Source organism: Salvelinus namaycush, chromosome 21 (genome assembly GCF_016432855.1).
Source record: "Salvelinus namaycush isolate Seneca chromosome 21, SaNama_1.0, whole genome shotgun sequence".
NCBI lineage: Eukaryota > Metazoa > Chordata > Actinopteri > Salmoniformes > Salmonidae > Salvelinus > Salvelinus namaycush.
The window spans coordinates 52,471,336-52,486,550 of NC_052327.1; the positions used below are offsets into that span (position 1 = coordinate 52,471,336).

Consider the following 15,215-nt stretch of genomic DNA (forward strand, 5'->3'; position numbering starts at 1 on the left):
AAACTCCTTCCTGTTCTGTCTCCAGTGGCCCAGTGTGGTGTAAGAGCATGTTCCTGGTAACTCCTGTCTGTGCCCTTGCAGCAGGAAGCCCCACTTCTCTCCTCACAATGAGGGCCTTACATAAGTGTGCTATATTGGAGCCAGCAGACCTTTCCTTCACTCATGTTGTCATTGTCTTCTCTGAGTGATAGAGAAGGCTGCTCTTTACAGGGCCAAGGCTGACTACGACCTGAGCGAGCTCACTCATGGTACTGGATCGTACCTGCACAATAGACACAAGTCAGTAGGTCAAAGCTAGTGATCTCTCTCTCTTCCACTTCCTGTGGTTGGCCCTGCTTCCCGGTCGCCGGTTGGCCCTGTGGCAGTCGCTTGGTCACATGACAGCGTGCTTATGGTGGCGACCACCTTGTTTCCCCCTGCCAGGGCCTGTGTGCCCTCAACCGGACTCTCACCCCTACTCCCCCTCCTCTCCCATGCATTAACAGTTACAGGATGCTCAGTGCTACAGTAGTGAAAGGACAGTGCTGGTGGTTAGCTTGTGTACTATCCTATATGGAGCCTAGAGCTGTCGTAAGGCCTAGAGCTGTCGTAAGGCCTAGAGCTGTCGTAAGGCCTAGAGCTGTCGTAAGGCCTAGAGCTGTCGTAAGGCCTAGAGCTGTCGTAAGGCCTAGACTTTTTTGGTTACTAGATGATTTCATATGTGTTATTTCATAGTTTGGATGTCGTCTCTATTATTCTGCAATGTAGAAAATAGTAAAAATAAAGAAAAACCCTTGAATGAGTAGGTGTATGTATATGTGTATGTATATGCATGTATGAAGTCGGAAGTTTACATACACTTAGGATGGAGTCATTAAAACTCGTTTTTCAACAACTCCACAAATTACTTAAAAATCATACAATGTGATTTTCTGGATTTTTGTTTTAGATTCCGTCTCTCACAGTTGACGTGTACCTATGATAAAAATTACAGACCTCTACATGCTTTGTAAGTAGGAAAACCTGCAAAATCGGCAGTGTATCAAATACTTGTTCTCCCCACTGTATATACATAGTACTGTGCAAAAATGTTTAGGCAGGTGTGAACAAATGCTGTAAAATAAGAATACTTTCAAAATAGACATGTTAATATTTTATATTTATCAATTAACAAAATGCAAAGTGAGTGAACACAAGAAAAATCTACATCAAATCAATATTTGGTGTGACTACCCTTTTGCCTCCAAAACAGCAACAATTCTTCTAGGTACACTAGGAACTCAGCACGTAGGTTGGCCCAGACATCTTGGCGAACTAACCACATTTCTTCTGTGGATTTAGGCAGCCTCAGGTGCTTCTCTCTCCTCATGTCATCCCAGACAGACTCAATGATGTTGAGATCAGGGCTCTGTGGGGGCCATACCATCACTTCCAGGACTCCTTGTTCTTCTTTACGCTGAAGATAGTTCTTAATGACTTTCGCTGTATGTTTGGTGTCTTTGTCATGCTGCAGAATAAATTTGGGGCTAATCGGATGCCTCCCTGATGGTATTGCATGATGGATAAGTATCTGCCTGTACATCTCAGCATTGAGGAGACCATTAATTCTGACCAAATCCCCAATTCCATTTGCAGAAATGCAGCCCCAAACTTGCAAGGAACCTCCACCATGCTTCACTGTTGCCTGCAGTCACTCATTTGTGTACTGTTCTCCAGCCTTTTGGCGAACAAATTGCCTTCTGCTACAGCCAAATTTTTCAAATTGGAGCACCTGCTGCAATTTTTCTGCACCCCAGTTCCTGTGTTTTCGTGCATAGTTGAGTCGCTTGGTCTTGTTTCCACGTCGGAGGTATGGCTTTTTGGCCGCAAGTCTTCCATGAAGGCCACTTCTGACCAGACTACCCCGGACAGTAGATGGGTGTACCAAGGTCCCACTGTTTTCTGCCAATTTTGAGCTGATGGCACCGCTGGACATCTTCCAATTGCGAAGGGAAGTAAGCATGATGTCTTTCATCTGCTGTAGTTAGTTTCCTTGGCTGACCACTGCGTCTACGGTCCTCAACGTTGTCGGATCCTTTGTGCTTCTTCAAAAGAGCTTGGACAGCACATCTGGAAACCCCTGTCTGCCTTGAAATGTCTGCCTGGGAGAGACCTTGCTGATGCAGTAGAACTACCTTGTGTCTTGTTGCTGTGCTCAGTCTTGCTGTGGTGTATGACTTTTGACATTAAACTATCTTCAGCAACCTCACCTTGTTAGCTGTGTTTGGCTGTTCCTCACCCAGTTTTATTCATCCTACACAGCAGTTTCTGTTATAGGTAATGATTTTGTGTTTCAACCTACATATTGAATTGATGATCATTAGCACGTGTTTGGTGTAATTGTTTAATCATACACCTGACTATATGCCTACAAAATCCCTGACTTTGTGCAAGTGTACCTACAAGAATTGATGCTGTTTTGAAGGCAACGGGTGGTCACACCAAATATGGATTTGATGTAGATTTTTCTTCTGTTCACTCACTTTTCATTTTGTTAAATGATAAATATAATCTATTAACATGTCTATTATTGAAAGCATTCTTACTTTACAGCATTTGTTCACACTTGCCTAAAACTTATGCACAATAATTGTGTGTGTTTGTGTACACACACTACCGTTCAAAAGTTTGGGGTCACTTGGAAATGTCCTTGTTTTTGAAAGAAAATCACTTTTTTTTGTCCATTAAAAAAAAACATAAAATTGATCAGAAATACAGTGTAGACATTGTTAATGTTGTAAATAACTATTATAGCTGAAAACGTGTGATTTATTTTTATGGAATATCTACATTGGCGTACAGAGGCCCATTTATCAGCAAACATCACTCCTGTGTTCCAATGGCACGTTGTGTTAGCTAATCCAAGTTTATAATTTAAAAGGCTAATTGATCATTAGAAAACCCTTTTGCAATTATGTTAGCAGCTGAAAACTGTTGTTCTGATTTTAAAGAAGCAATAAAACTGTCCTTTTACACTAGTTGAGTATCTGGAGCATCAGCGTTTGTGGGTATGATTACAGGCTCAAAATGGCCAGAAACAAAGGACTTTCTTCTGAAACTTGTAAGTCTATTGTTGTTCTGAGAAATGAAGGCCATTACATGCGAGAAATGTTTTCTCGTTTTTCAAGCGAAGGTCTTTTAAGGGAGTATGCGAGCACACTCGTTCAGTTCACTTAGCCAACTTCGGCTAGCCGCCAGCCAACCTGATGCATGCTGACTCCTTTTATTGAGCAGCTTCTCCTCAGCCTACTTCTACTTTCTCCTCACATCCTCTCTCTCTCTCTCCTTACATCCTCTCTCTCTCTCCTCACATTCTCTCTCTCTCCTTACATCCTCTCTCTCCCTCCTTACATCCTCTCTCTCCCTCCTTACATCCTCTCTCTCCCTCCTTACATCCTCTCTCTCCCTCCTCACATTCTCTCTCTCTCCTCACATTCTCTCTCTCTCTCCTCACATTCTCTCTCTCTCTCCTCACATTCTCTCTCTCTCTCCTCACATTCTCTCTCTCTCTCTCTCTCCTCACATTCTCTCTCTCTCTCTCTCTCCTCACATTCTCTCCTCACATCCCCTCTCTCTCTCTCTCTCCTCACATCCCCTCTCTCTCTCTCTCTCTCTCCTCACATCCCCTCTCTCTCTCTCTCTCTCTCCTCACATCCCCTCTCTCTCTCTCTCTCTCTCCTCACATCCCCTCTCTCTCTCTCTCTCTCCTCACCCCCCCTCTCTCTCTCTCTCTCTCCTCACACCCTCTCTCTCTCTCCTTACATCCTCTCTCTCTCTCTCTCTCCTTACATCCTCTCTCTCTCCTCCCCCTTCCCCCTGCTTCTCTTAGTCTTTTCCCTACCTCCTCCAATCCTCACTGTCCTCCATGCCAGGCAAACTGATGTGGAAAATACAATTTTGCATATAGCTGCTGGAAAGCTGAGTTTGTCCATGTAGGGAAATCATGGTTAGCCGTGGTGAAATGCGTGTGTACTGTAGGGTGTTTGATGAAAGAAGACAGAACAGAATATAATTTTAGTCTCCTGCTGGGGGCTTTGCATTTAGACATTGGGGGGGGCACAGTGTGTTGCCATGGCAACAAATTCTAATTAGTCCTTATGGGACTACTTCTCTGAATGGGACTACTTCTCTGGCCGTGGCCCAGTGTATCTGTAGCTCAGTCCTCTGGTCGGCCTACTTACTCATGGGAGCAGGGATACACTGGGATCACATCCAGGGCTTCAGACTAGACCACACGCCAAGCTACAGGGACAAGGACCGGATGGGTCAGACACTGCCGTCAATAACTCCAGTCAAATGTATTCATTCATTTTTACGCCATGGAACACAGTGTGCACTGAGGCTGCGCTGGAGCCCCCGCGGCGAGGAGGCTGCGCTGGAGCCCCCGCGGCGAGGAGGCTGCGCTGGAGCCCCCGCGGCGAGGAGCCTGCGCTGGAGCCCCCGCGGCGAGAAATTTGAAGTCTATGAGCTATTCCTTTGTCAGTGATAACTCCTGAGTCCACACACACATACACACCATCTCTCCCTCACACTGAATGGGGATGGAATGCAATGTGAAGGGGCTGTAGCCCACACTAGGCCTGTTCTCCTTTTTCTCAGAAATCCCCTGCTTTACCATCTGCTAGCAGTTCATGGACTCAAATGCCACACTGTCCCCTACATCGTGCTGCACACCTTTAGAGAATATGGTTCCATTTGGGACGCAGAACCATGAGTTTCATCCATCTCTCCCAATACAAAATGTTTTTCCAGTGTGGGAAATTAATTGGCCTATTTTAATAACGTCTAAATTCTTTTCTTTTTTTCTCTCCCCTGACTGTTGACAGGTAGTTTCTGGTTTCATCCAGTCAGTTCATATTAGTTTCCATCCCCTGAATCTCTCCTGATAAATCATGTTTGCTACTTTTCTCAATGTAATTACTGCTACTGTTCTATTACTCACATCTGATGCGTTTAAGTGTTAATAGCTTGGTTCTTCTTCACATTAGATTCATTCCATCCCATAGCGACATGAATCATTATCTCTCCCAATACGTCATGTTTTTCAAGTGTTGGAAAGTAATTAGGGTCTATTACTAACGTCTACCTTAAGCCTGTGTCGTTTAGTGTTGACGGGTTTCTGTGTTCGTTCCAGTCAGGAGCTATAAATCAATGCAATGTCTACATTTCACAACAGATGTGGGATTACTTGGATATTTAGCTTGAGGATCTTGAGGCGTGTTTTGACGCTTGTGTTCTTTCTCATAAACCCATTTTACTATAGATGTGGTATTGGTGTATATTGCTTGAGGTGTGTTTGATGCTTGTATTCCTTGTGAACTCTTTGAAAGCAGAGTTGATTTATTAGGGAAGTTCCCAGAACATGTTGCGTCTTGCTGGGGCTGGGCGATATGGCCTAACTTATGGGTGATTCATGATATACATTACCAGTCAAAAGTTTGGACACTTACTCATTCAAGGGTTTTTCTTTATTTGTACTATTTTCTACGTTGTAGAGAAATAGTGAAGACATCAAAACCTATGACATAACACATATGGAATCATGTAGTAACCAAAAAAGTGTTCATCAAATCAAAATATATTTGAATACTTCAAAGTAGCCACCCTTTGCCTTGATGACAGCTTTGCACACTCTTGGCTTTCTCTCAACCAGCTTCATGAGGTAGTCACCTGGAATGCATTTCAATTAACAGGTGTGCCTTGTTAAAAGTTAATTTGTGGAATTTCTTTCCTTAATGTGTTTGAGCCAATTAGTTGTGTTGTGACAAGGTAGGGGTGGTATACAGAAGATAACCCTATTTGGTAAAAGACCAAGTCCATATTATGAAAAGAGCAGCTCAATTAAGCAAAGAGAAATGACAGTCCATCAATACTTTAAGACATGGAGGTCAGTCAATATGAAAAATGTTAAGAACTTTGAACGTTTCTTCAAGTGCAGTCGCAAAAACCATCAAGCGCTATGATGAAACTGGCTCTCATGAGGACCGCAACAGGAATGGAAGACCCAGAGTTACCTCTGCTGCAGAGGACAAGTTCATCAACCATTAGACCCGGCCTTTCACAACCATAAGACTCACTAATTATTTAATTATTTAATCAAAATAGTCTAACCTGCTTTTTTTTGTGCGATAATCACTGATCTGGCTTTCAAGTCAATGAACATGCCCTTTTTTGTTACAAAGGTAACTAGAACCATGCAAAATGCACATTCACTAATAATGATCACTTCTTGTTGAAAATTAACACAGGTCTCATCAACACAGGTCTCAAGCCCACGTGCTAATGATTAGTCAGCTGATCTTTATATTTCAAGTTTAGCCAACAAGGATCTATCTGCTAGCTAACAAGGATCTATCTGCTAGCTAACAAGGATCTATCTGCTAGCTAACAAGGATCTATCTGCTAGCTAACAAGGATCTATCTGCTAGCTAACAAGGATCTATCTGCTAGCTAACAAGGATCTATCTGCTAGCTAACAAGGATCTATCTGCTAGCTAACAAGGATCTATCTGCTAGCTAACAAGGATCTATCTGCTAGCTAACAAGGATCTATCTGCTAGCTAACAAGGATCTATCTGCTAGCTAACAAGGATCTATCTGCTAGCTAACAAGGATCTATCTGCTAGCTAACAAGGATCTATTTGCTCTGCTCTCCCCAGACCTTACTGACTGTCCCCTCTCTCCTCTCCCCAGACCTCCTCTGCCAGAGAGCTCCATGGAGAAGATGAAGCGGTTTAGAAGGAGGCTGTCCCAGACTCTGAGAGGGAGTCAGACCATCGATGAGTCTCTGTCTGAACTGGCTGAACAGATGACTATAGAGGAGAACGGCGTCAAGCACAGCGGTGAGGGTGTGTGTCTGCAGGTGTGTGTGTGTGTGTGGGGGGGGCACAGGTGTGTGTGTGTGGGGGGGGACTGTATGTAGAAGGTTGTATGTAGCCTGCGAGGCATCAAAACAAAGATAATTAACCAGCAATGTCACACTGTCTCTCAGCTGGTATTAAGCCTTCCAGGCATAGTCTGGTGTTGTCGTTGGCTGCCGTGGCGTTGCTATGGTGCTGGCTTGTCAGGGTCTCGAACGTTCTAGAGTTTCCATGACATTGCCACAGTGACTTAGAGGACTCTGTGAAAGCAGCTGTTCATCTTGAAACACATTTCTCTCCTCATTCTCTGTTCTGTCTCTCTCCCTCTCTTTCATCACCAGGCTTTATCAATGTTTTTCCCAGCTCCCCTCTCCTTCAACAGCTATTCTCTCCTTCTACCCAGTTCCCCTCTCCTTCCCTCTCTTCTTCTCTCCTTTTAACCAGCTCCCCTATCTTCTTCTCTCCTTTTAACCAGCTCCCCTCTCTTCTTCTCTCCTTTTAACCAGCTCCCCTCTCTTCTTCTCTCCTTTTAACCAGCTCCCCTCTCTTCTTCTCTCCTTTTAACCAGCTCCCCTCTCTTCTTCTCTCCTTTTAACCAGCTCCCCTCTCTTCTTCTCTCCTTTTAACCAGCTCCCCTCTCCTCCCCTCTCTTCTTCTCTCCTTTTAACCAGCTCCCCTCTCCTTCCCTCTCTTCTTCTCTGTTGGTATTCAGGTTTTCTGGGCGGCAGGTAGCCTAGTGGTTAGAGCATTGGACTAGTAACTGAAAGGTTGCTAGATTGAATCCCCGAGCTGACAAGATAAAACATCTGTCATTCTGCCCCTGAACAAGGCAGTTAACCAACTAAGAATTTGTTCTTAACTGACTTGCCTAGATAAAAAAAGGTAAAATTTTTAAAAAATCACTCAATCAGCTCATCCATGTTTTTTAAAGAGCTTTTAAACTCCAGATCTGCCCTGACTGTTCCCTGCTCCCGAATAGGGACAGATTAGGTGTGTGTGTGTGTGTGTGTGGTGTGATATTAAAGGTGTGTGTGTGTAGGAGGAGGATTTCCGTGTGTGTTCTTCTGCAGAGGGGATTGCGTTGTGGCAGACTGCTGTGTGTTTGCCAGTATAAATCCAGGAGACAGAATGGAATGGTCACATGAGTAGAGATGGTGTGATGGGGAGGAGTCCTAATACCATAGCCTTAATCTGATTTATATAACACAACAACACTGCAGTAGTAGTGGAATAAGACATTGTGTGTGAGTGTGTGTGTTATCTAGTAACGATGTAGGAAGGGGTGTTAGTCAACTGTTGTTTTGAGACTGTCTGTTTTCTCTCTGATCTTCTTTGATTTTAATCCTGTTAGTTTTCTCTACATCCCTCTTTCTCTCTGTATTGATGTATTATCTGTCCACACACAAGGCCGAAGAATCACTCTTTGACTACACCTAACAGTGTTTCCCCTAAGAGTTTTTTTCCCAGCAGGACTAGTTTTTTTAGTGGCAGCCACGTTTTAACAGCGGTGGTGCGCCTCAGTTAAATGCATAAAGGGGATTGCATTTCAATATGCCTTGTTTTAGGCCTTGGGTTTTCCCTGGTCAGGTTACTTGGTTGGGGAAGAACTCCTGGTTCCATCTATGCTAAACAGTGTTATACAGTACAGGCTAACACTATTCTAATCTAAGGTACTCGTATTGATTCACAGTTCTGTCTCTTCCCACCAACAGGGACCATGGTGCATAACGGTCACGAACTTCCCCCCTCGGCCCACAGTGTTCACTCCTTCCTGCACCAGTACACTAGTTCCTTCAAGAAGCCCCCTCTGCGGAGACCCCAGAGCGTCATAGGTGGAGGAGGGCTAGGGTCTTTCATGGCCGTGCAACGCAACGGCAGCCGCCTTGGTGAGACAACACACACACACACGGGCACGGACACACACACAGGGTCAGCTGAGAGAGGGTAGGACAGTGGAAACTGACCAGGGAGTGGTTGTTGCTATAGTTCCCAGCAGCAGTGGATGACGTTGAGTTGATGGAAAGAATAACATTTAGTCATGTGTTTATGGTCCCTCTGCTCTTATCAAGTAGTGATTATACTGTCCTTGTCAGGGCGGGCATTTTTTTTGCCATATTGACCTCATCCTGTAAAAATGGCCCATCTCTCTCTCTCTCTCTCTCTCTCTCTCTCTCTCTCTCTCTCTCTCTCTCTCTCTCTCTCTCTCTCTCTCTCTCTCTCTCTCTCTCTCTCTCTCTCTCTCTCTCTCTCTCTCTCTCTCTCTCTCTCTCTCTCTCTCTCTCTCTCTCTCTCTCTCTCTCTCTCTCTCTCTCTCTCTCTCTCTCTGTTTCATCCCTCTCGTCCCACTCTCCCCCTCCTCTCTCCTCTCTCTCTGTTTCATACCTCTCGTCCCACTCTCCCCCTCCTCTCTCTCATACCTCTCGTCCCACTCTCCCTCTCCTCTCTCTCTGTTTCATCCATCTCGTCCCACTCTCCCCGTCCTCTCTCCTCTCTCTGTTTCATCCCTCTCGTCCCGCTCTCCCCGTCCTCTCTCCTCTCTCTGTTTCATCCCTCTCGTCTCACTCTCCCCCTCCTCTCTCTCTGTTTCATCCCTCTCGTCCCGCTCTCCCCCTCCTCTCTCTCTGTTTCATCCCTCTCGTCCCGCTCTCCCCCTCCTCTCTCTCTGTTTCATCCCTCTCGTCCCGCTCTCCCCCTCCTCTCTCTCTGTTTCATCCCTCTCGTCCCGCTCTCCCCCTCCTCTCTTAGACATCGTCCATGAGAATATGAAGATGGGTTCTGATGGAGAGAGTGACCAGGCATCAGGGACCAGCTCAGACGAGGTTCAGTCACCCACAGGGGTGTGTCTGAGGAACAGGGGTAACCGACGCATCTCTGCAGAGGTACGTCTAGCTCAGGGTCTGACCCACCTTCATCCCTCCATCCCTTCACCGCCCGCTCCAGGGTGGAGAAGGATCGGAAGGGGTTTTTGTCAGAGGCGTTCAACTACTTTTGGAGGACAATGGAAGTTTAGGGGGGAGATCCTTTTTTATTAAACCAGGTCAAAAATTGTTTTGGCGTGTAACATAGATTTCTATTCTACTTCCACTGTCCTCCATGAGTGACTCACTATCTCTCTCACGCACATTTCATTTCTCACCTCACGTACCCTTGGTCATATACACTCACTGGCCAGTTTATTAGATACACCACCCCGTTCTCGGGAATTGATGGCTCCTACAGACAGTGAGTCATGTGACCGTGGTTCGCTATATAAAGCAGGAAGACGGACATGGAGACATTCAGTTACTGGAATGGGCAAAACGAGGGACCGGAGCGACTTTGAGCGTGGGATGATCGTTGGTGCCAGGCATGCCGGATCCAGTGTCTCAGAAACGTCCGCTCTCCTGGGCTTTTCACACACAACAGTGTCTAGTGTTTCCTGAGAATGGTGCGACAAACAAAAACGATCCAGTCAGCGGCAGTCCTGTGAGAGTGAAAACAGTTTGTTGATGAGACAGGTTGAAGGAGAAGGGCAAGAATTGTGCAAGCTAGTAGGCGATCCACAAACAGATCGCCTATTAGGCTATTCTAGAGGCAAAGGGGGGGTCTGACCCAGTACTAGTTGTGTTTACCTAATAAACTGTCCGGTGAAGAGGCGACTCCGGGATGCTGGCCTTCTAGGCAGAGTTGCAAAGAAAAAGCCATATTTCAGACTGGCCAATAAAAAGAAAAGATTAAGATAGGCAAAAGAACACAGACACTGGACAGAGGAACTCGGAGTCCGGAGTCGCCTCTTCATTGTTGACGTTGAGACTGGTGTTTGCGGGTACTATTTAATGAAGCTTCCAGTTGAGGACTTGTGAGGCGTCTGTTTCTCAAACTTGACACTCTAATGTACTTGTCCTCTTGCTCCGTTGTGCACCGGGGCCTCCCACTCCTCTTTTTATTCTAGTTAGAGCAACTTTGCGCTGTTCTGTGAAGGGATTAGTACACCGCGTTGTACGAGGTCTTCAGTTTCTTGACAATTTCTCTCATGGAATAGCCTTCATTTCTCAGAACAAGAATAGACTGATGAGTTTCAGAATAAAGTTCTTTGTTTCTGGCCATTTTGAGCCTGTAATCAAACCCACAAATGCTGATACATTTACATTACATTTAAGTCATTTAGCAGACGCTCTTATCCAGAGCGACTTACAAATTGGTGCTCAACTAGTCTAAAGAAGGCCAGTTTTATTGCTTCTTTAATCAGCACTACAGTTTTCAGCTGTGCTAATATAATTGCAAAAGGGTTTTCTAATGAACAATTAGCCTTTTTAAAATGACAAACTTGGATTAGCTAACACAATGTGCCATTGGAACACATGAGTCATGTTTGCTGAAAATGGGCCTCTGTACGTCAATGTAGATATTCCATAAAAAATCATCCGTTTCCAGCTACAATAGTCATTTACAACATTAACAATGTCTACACTGTATTTCTGATCAATTCAATGTTATTTTAATGGACAAATTTGCTTTTCTTTCAAAAACAAGAACATTTCTAAGTGACCCCAAACTTTTGAACGGTTTTGTGTGTGTGTGTGTGTGGAGTGTTTGTAGAGTGAGAGGTGTGTGTGTGTGTGTGTGTGTGTGTGTGTGTGCGCGCGCACTCTACCGGTCAAAGGTTTTAGAACATCTACTCATTCAAGGGTTTTTCTTTATTTTTACTATTTTCTACATTGTAGAATAATAGTGAAGACATCAAAACTATGAAATAACACATATGGCATCATGTAGTAACCAAAAAAGTGTTAAACAAATCAAAATATATTTTATATTTGAGATTCTTCAAATAGCCACCCTTTGCCCTGATGACAGCTTTGCACAATCTTGGCATTCTCTCAACCAGCTTCACCTGAATGCTTTTCCAACTGTCTTGAAGGAGTTCCCACATATACTGAGAAATTGTTGGCTGCTTTTCCTTCACTCTGCGGTCCGAATCTTTACCGTGAAATGCTTAATTACAAGCCCTTAACCAACAGTGCAGTTCAAGAAGAAGAAAATATTTACCAAGTAGACTAAAATGAAAAGTTATAATAAAAAGTAACACAATAAGAATAACAATAACAAGGCTATATACAGGGGGCACCATTACAGAGTCAGTGTGCGGGGGTACAGGCTAGTTGAGGTAATCTGTATATGTAGGTGGAGGCGAAGTGACTATGCATGGATAGCAAACAAACATCGAGTAGCAGCAGTGTACAAAAGGAAGTCAATGTAAATTGTGTGGTGGCCATTTTATGAATTGTTCAGCAGTCTCATGGCTTGATGGTAGAAGCTGTTGAGGAGCCTTTTGGTCCTAGACTTGGCGCAGTCTATAACTTGGGTGACTGGAGTCTCTGACAATGTTATGGGCTTTCCTCTGACACCGCCTATTATATAGGTCCTGGATGGCAGGAAGCTTGGCCCTAGTGATGTACTGGGCCGTTCACACTACCCTCTATAGCGCCTTTTGGTTAGATGCCGAGCAGTTGCCATACCAGGCGGGGATGCAACCGGTCAGGATGCTCTCGATGGTGCAGCTGTAAAACCTTTTGAGGATCTGGGAACCCATGCCAAATCTTTTCAGTCTCCTGAGGGGGAAAAGGTTTTGTCATGCCCTCTTTACGACTGTCTTGGTATGTTTGGACCGTGATAGTTCGTTGATGATGTGGACACCAAGGAACTTGAAGCTCTCAACCCGCTCCACTACAGCCCCGTCGATGTTAATGGGGGCCTGTTAAGCTTGCCTTTTCCTGTAGTCCACGATCAGCTCCTTAGTCTTGCTCACATTGAGGGAGATGTTGTTGTCCTGGCACCACACTTCCAGTTCTCTGACCTCCTCCCTATAGGCTGTCTCATAGTTGTCGGTGATCAGGCCTACCACTGTTGTGTTGTCGGCAAACTTAATGATGGTGTTGGAGTCGTGTTTGGCCGTGCAGTCGTGGGCGAACAGGGAATACAAGAGGGGACTAAGTACACACCCCTGAGGGGCCCCAGTGTTAAGGATCATAGTGGCAGACGTGTTGTTGCCTACTCTTACCACCTGGGGGTGGCCCGTCAGGAGGTCCAGGATCCAGTTGCAGCGGGAGGTGTTTAGGCCCAGAGTCCTTAGCTTAGTGATGAGCTTCGTGGGCATTAGGGTGTTGAACACTGAGCTGTAGTCAATGAACAGCATTCTCTCATAGGTGTTTCTTTTGTCCAGGTGAGAAAGGGCAGTGTGGAGTGCGATTTGAGATTGTGTCATCTGTGGATCTGTTGGGGCGGTATGCGAATTAGTGGGTCTAGGGTGTCCGGGAGGATGCTGTTGATGTGAGCCATGACCAGCTTTTCAAAGCACTTCATGGCTACTGACATGAGTGTTACGGGGCGGTAAACATTTAGGCAGGTTACCTTCGCTTCCTTGGGCACAGGGACTATGGTGGTCTGTTTGAAACATGTAGGTATTACAGACTCGGTCAGGGAGAGGTTAAAAATGTCAGTGAAGACACTTGACAGTTGGTCCGCGCATGCGATGAGTACACGTCCTGGTATTCCGTCTGGCCCAGTGATTTTGTGAATGTTGACCTGTTTAAAGGCACCACTCGGGAGGCCCCACAAACGTGATCTTATCACATACGTAATCTTACCTTGTGTCTCTCACACACCACCTGCATATCCTCACGACTCATCAAGCTATTAGTGTGTGTGTGTGTGACAGAACAGACAAAGATCCAACAGCAACATTGTTTCTCATCAAACTAATATCCTGAATCTAAATCGTACTACTGTAAATCTAGCTTTGGAAGACAAACTGTGAAGGGCATATGATGAGTGATGTCCACTGGGGAAAGGGATTGGTTGTTTTCCAGAAAGGTACCGAGCAACGAGGCCTGCCTTGGGAACAACAAAACAGAAGAGAAAAACCAATGGGTGTTTTTTTCCCCACAATTGGCATTCACAACATCAAAAACCTGATGTAAAACTTGCCACATGTATATGCTTTCATACTGTACATATTGACACAGACCACTGTATTATCAACAGAGAGGTTTGAGTCTGCAAGAAACCTACATGTTCCTTACTGTACATATTGACAGAGCATTTTCTTGTTTTAACATTTTATATGTATTAATATTAAAACATCAAACAATATGACGATACAGACGGAGTATCTATATGCCTTACAGAGGTTTGAGTCTGGTTGTGCAGCGCGGTGGTTAAACTCTCGGACAGGGAAACGCATTGTATGTTCTTTACGACCTGCTGAGCCATCATCACCAGGGAGAAGGCCGAGGGGGAGCGTCTGATTGGACAACAGAGGCCCACTCCAACTGTGTTTATTGGTTGTTTTGACCACAGGCCCTCTGGGGATTTGCCAGGGGCTCCTGTCGCTGCGTTGAAAAGACCAAGGGTGCGTCCCAAATGGCACCCTATTCCCTATGTGGTGCACTACTTTAGACCAGGACCCTATGGCACCCTATTCCCTATGTAGTGCACTACTTTAGACCAGGACCCTATGGCACCCTATTCCCTATGTAATGCACTACTTTAGACCAGGACCCTATGACACCCTATTCCCTATGTAATGCACTACTTTAGACCAGGACCCTATGACACCCTATTCCCTATGTAATGCACTACTTTAGACCAGGACCCTATGACACCCTATTCCCTATGTAATGCACTACTTTAGACCAGGACCCTATGACACCCTATTCCCTATATAATGCACTACTTTAGACCAGGACCCTATGGCACCCTATTCCCTATGTAGTGCACTACTTTAGACCAGGACCCTATGGCACCCTATTCCCTATGTAGTGCACTACTTTAGACCAGGACCCTATGGCACCCTATTCCCTATATAATGCACTACTTTAGACCAGGACCCTATGGCACCCTATTCCCTATGTAGTGCACTACTTTAGACCAGGACCCTATGGCACCCTATTCCCTATGTAGTGCACTACTTTAGACCAGGACCCTATGACACCCTACCCGATTAAAAACAATCCAACCAAAAAACATTTAGCAGTTTATTTCAGGGGGGGGGGGGCTACACAGGAACGTGAAACCCCACAAACACCTCTCTTCCTCTCTGGTTTTCTCTTTTCTCATTCACCCTCTTTTTCTCTCTCTTTATTTCTCTCTTCCTCCCTCCCTCCCCCCTTTTCTCTGACTCTGCTAGCTAGATAGCTCTCCCCACGCTGCCTCCTGTAGGCGATCCACAATTAGCTAGCTAGCTCCTGTTCAGAGCCACTCCCTACAGAGTCCTGCTTTGTGTGTTTTGGAACGAGATGTTTGATTGACCCCCCTCCAGGCAGCACAGCTTCAGCCCAGAGCACCACAATACATCCC

The 15,215-nt window shown here is 45.3% G+C and overlaps 1 protein-coding gene across 1 annotated transcript in view; it reads left to right on the forward strand.

Moving 5' to 3' along the window:
* Nucleotides 1-15,215, forward strand: part of LOC120066486 (cyclin-dependent kinase 17-like) — a 59,577-nt gene that overhangs the window by 25,212 nt on the left and 19,150 nt on the right. The window contains exons 2-4 of the mRNA XM_039017890.1: nt 6,712-6,860; nt 8,591-8,764; nt 9,624-9,757. Coding sequence (XP_038873818.1) covers nt 6,734-6,860; nt 8,591-8,764; nt 9,624-9,757 — 435 coding nt within the window. The 5' untranslated portion in view covers nt 6,712-6,733. The remainder of the gene's footprint in view (nt 1-6,711; nt 6,861-8,590; nt 8,765-9,623; nt 9,758-15,215) is intronic.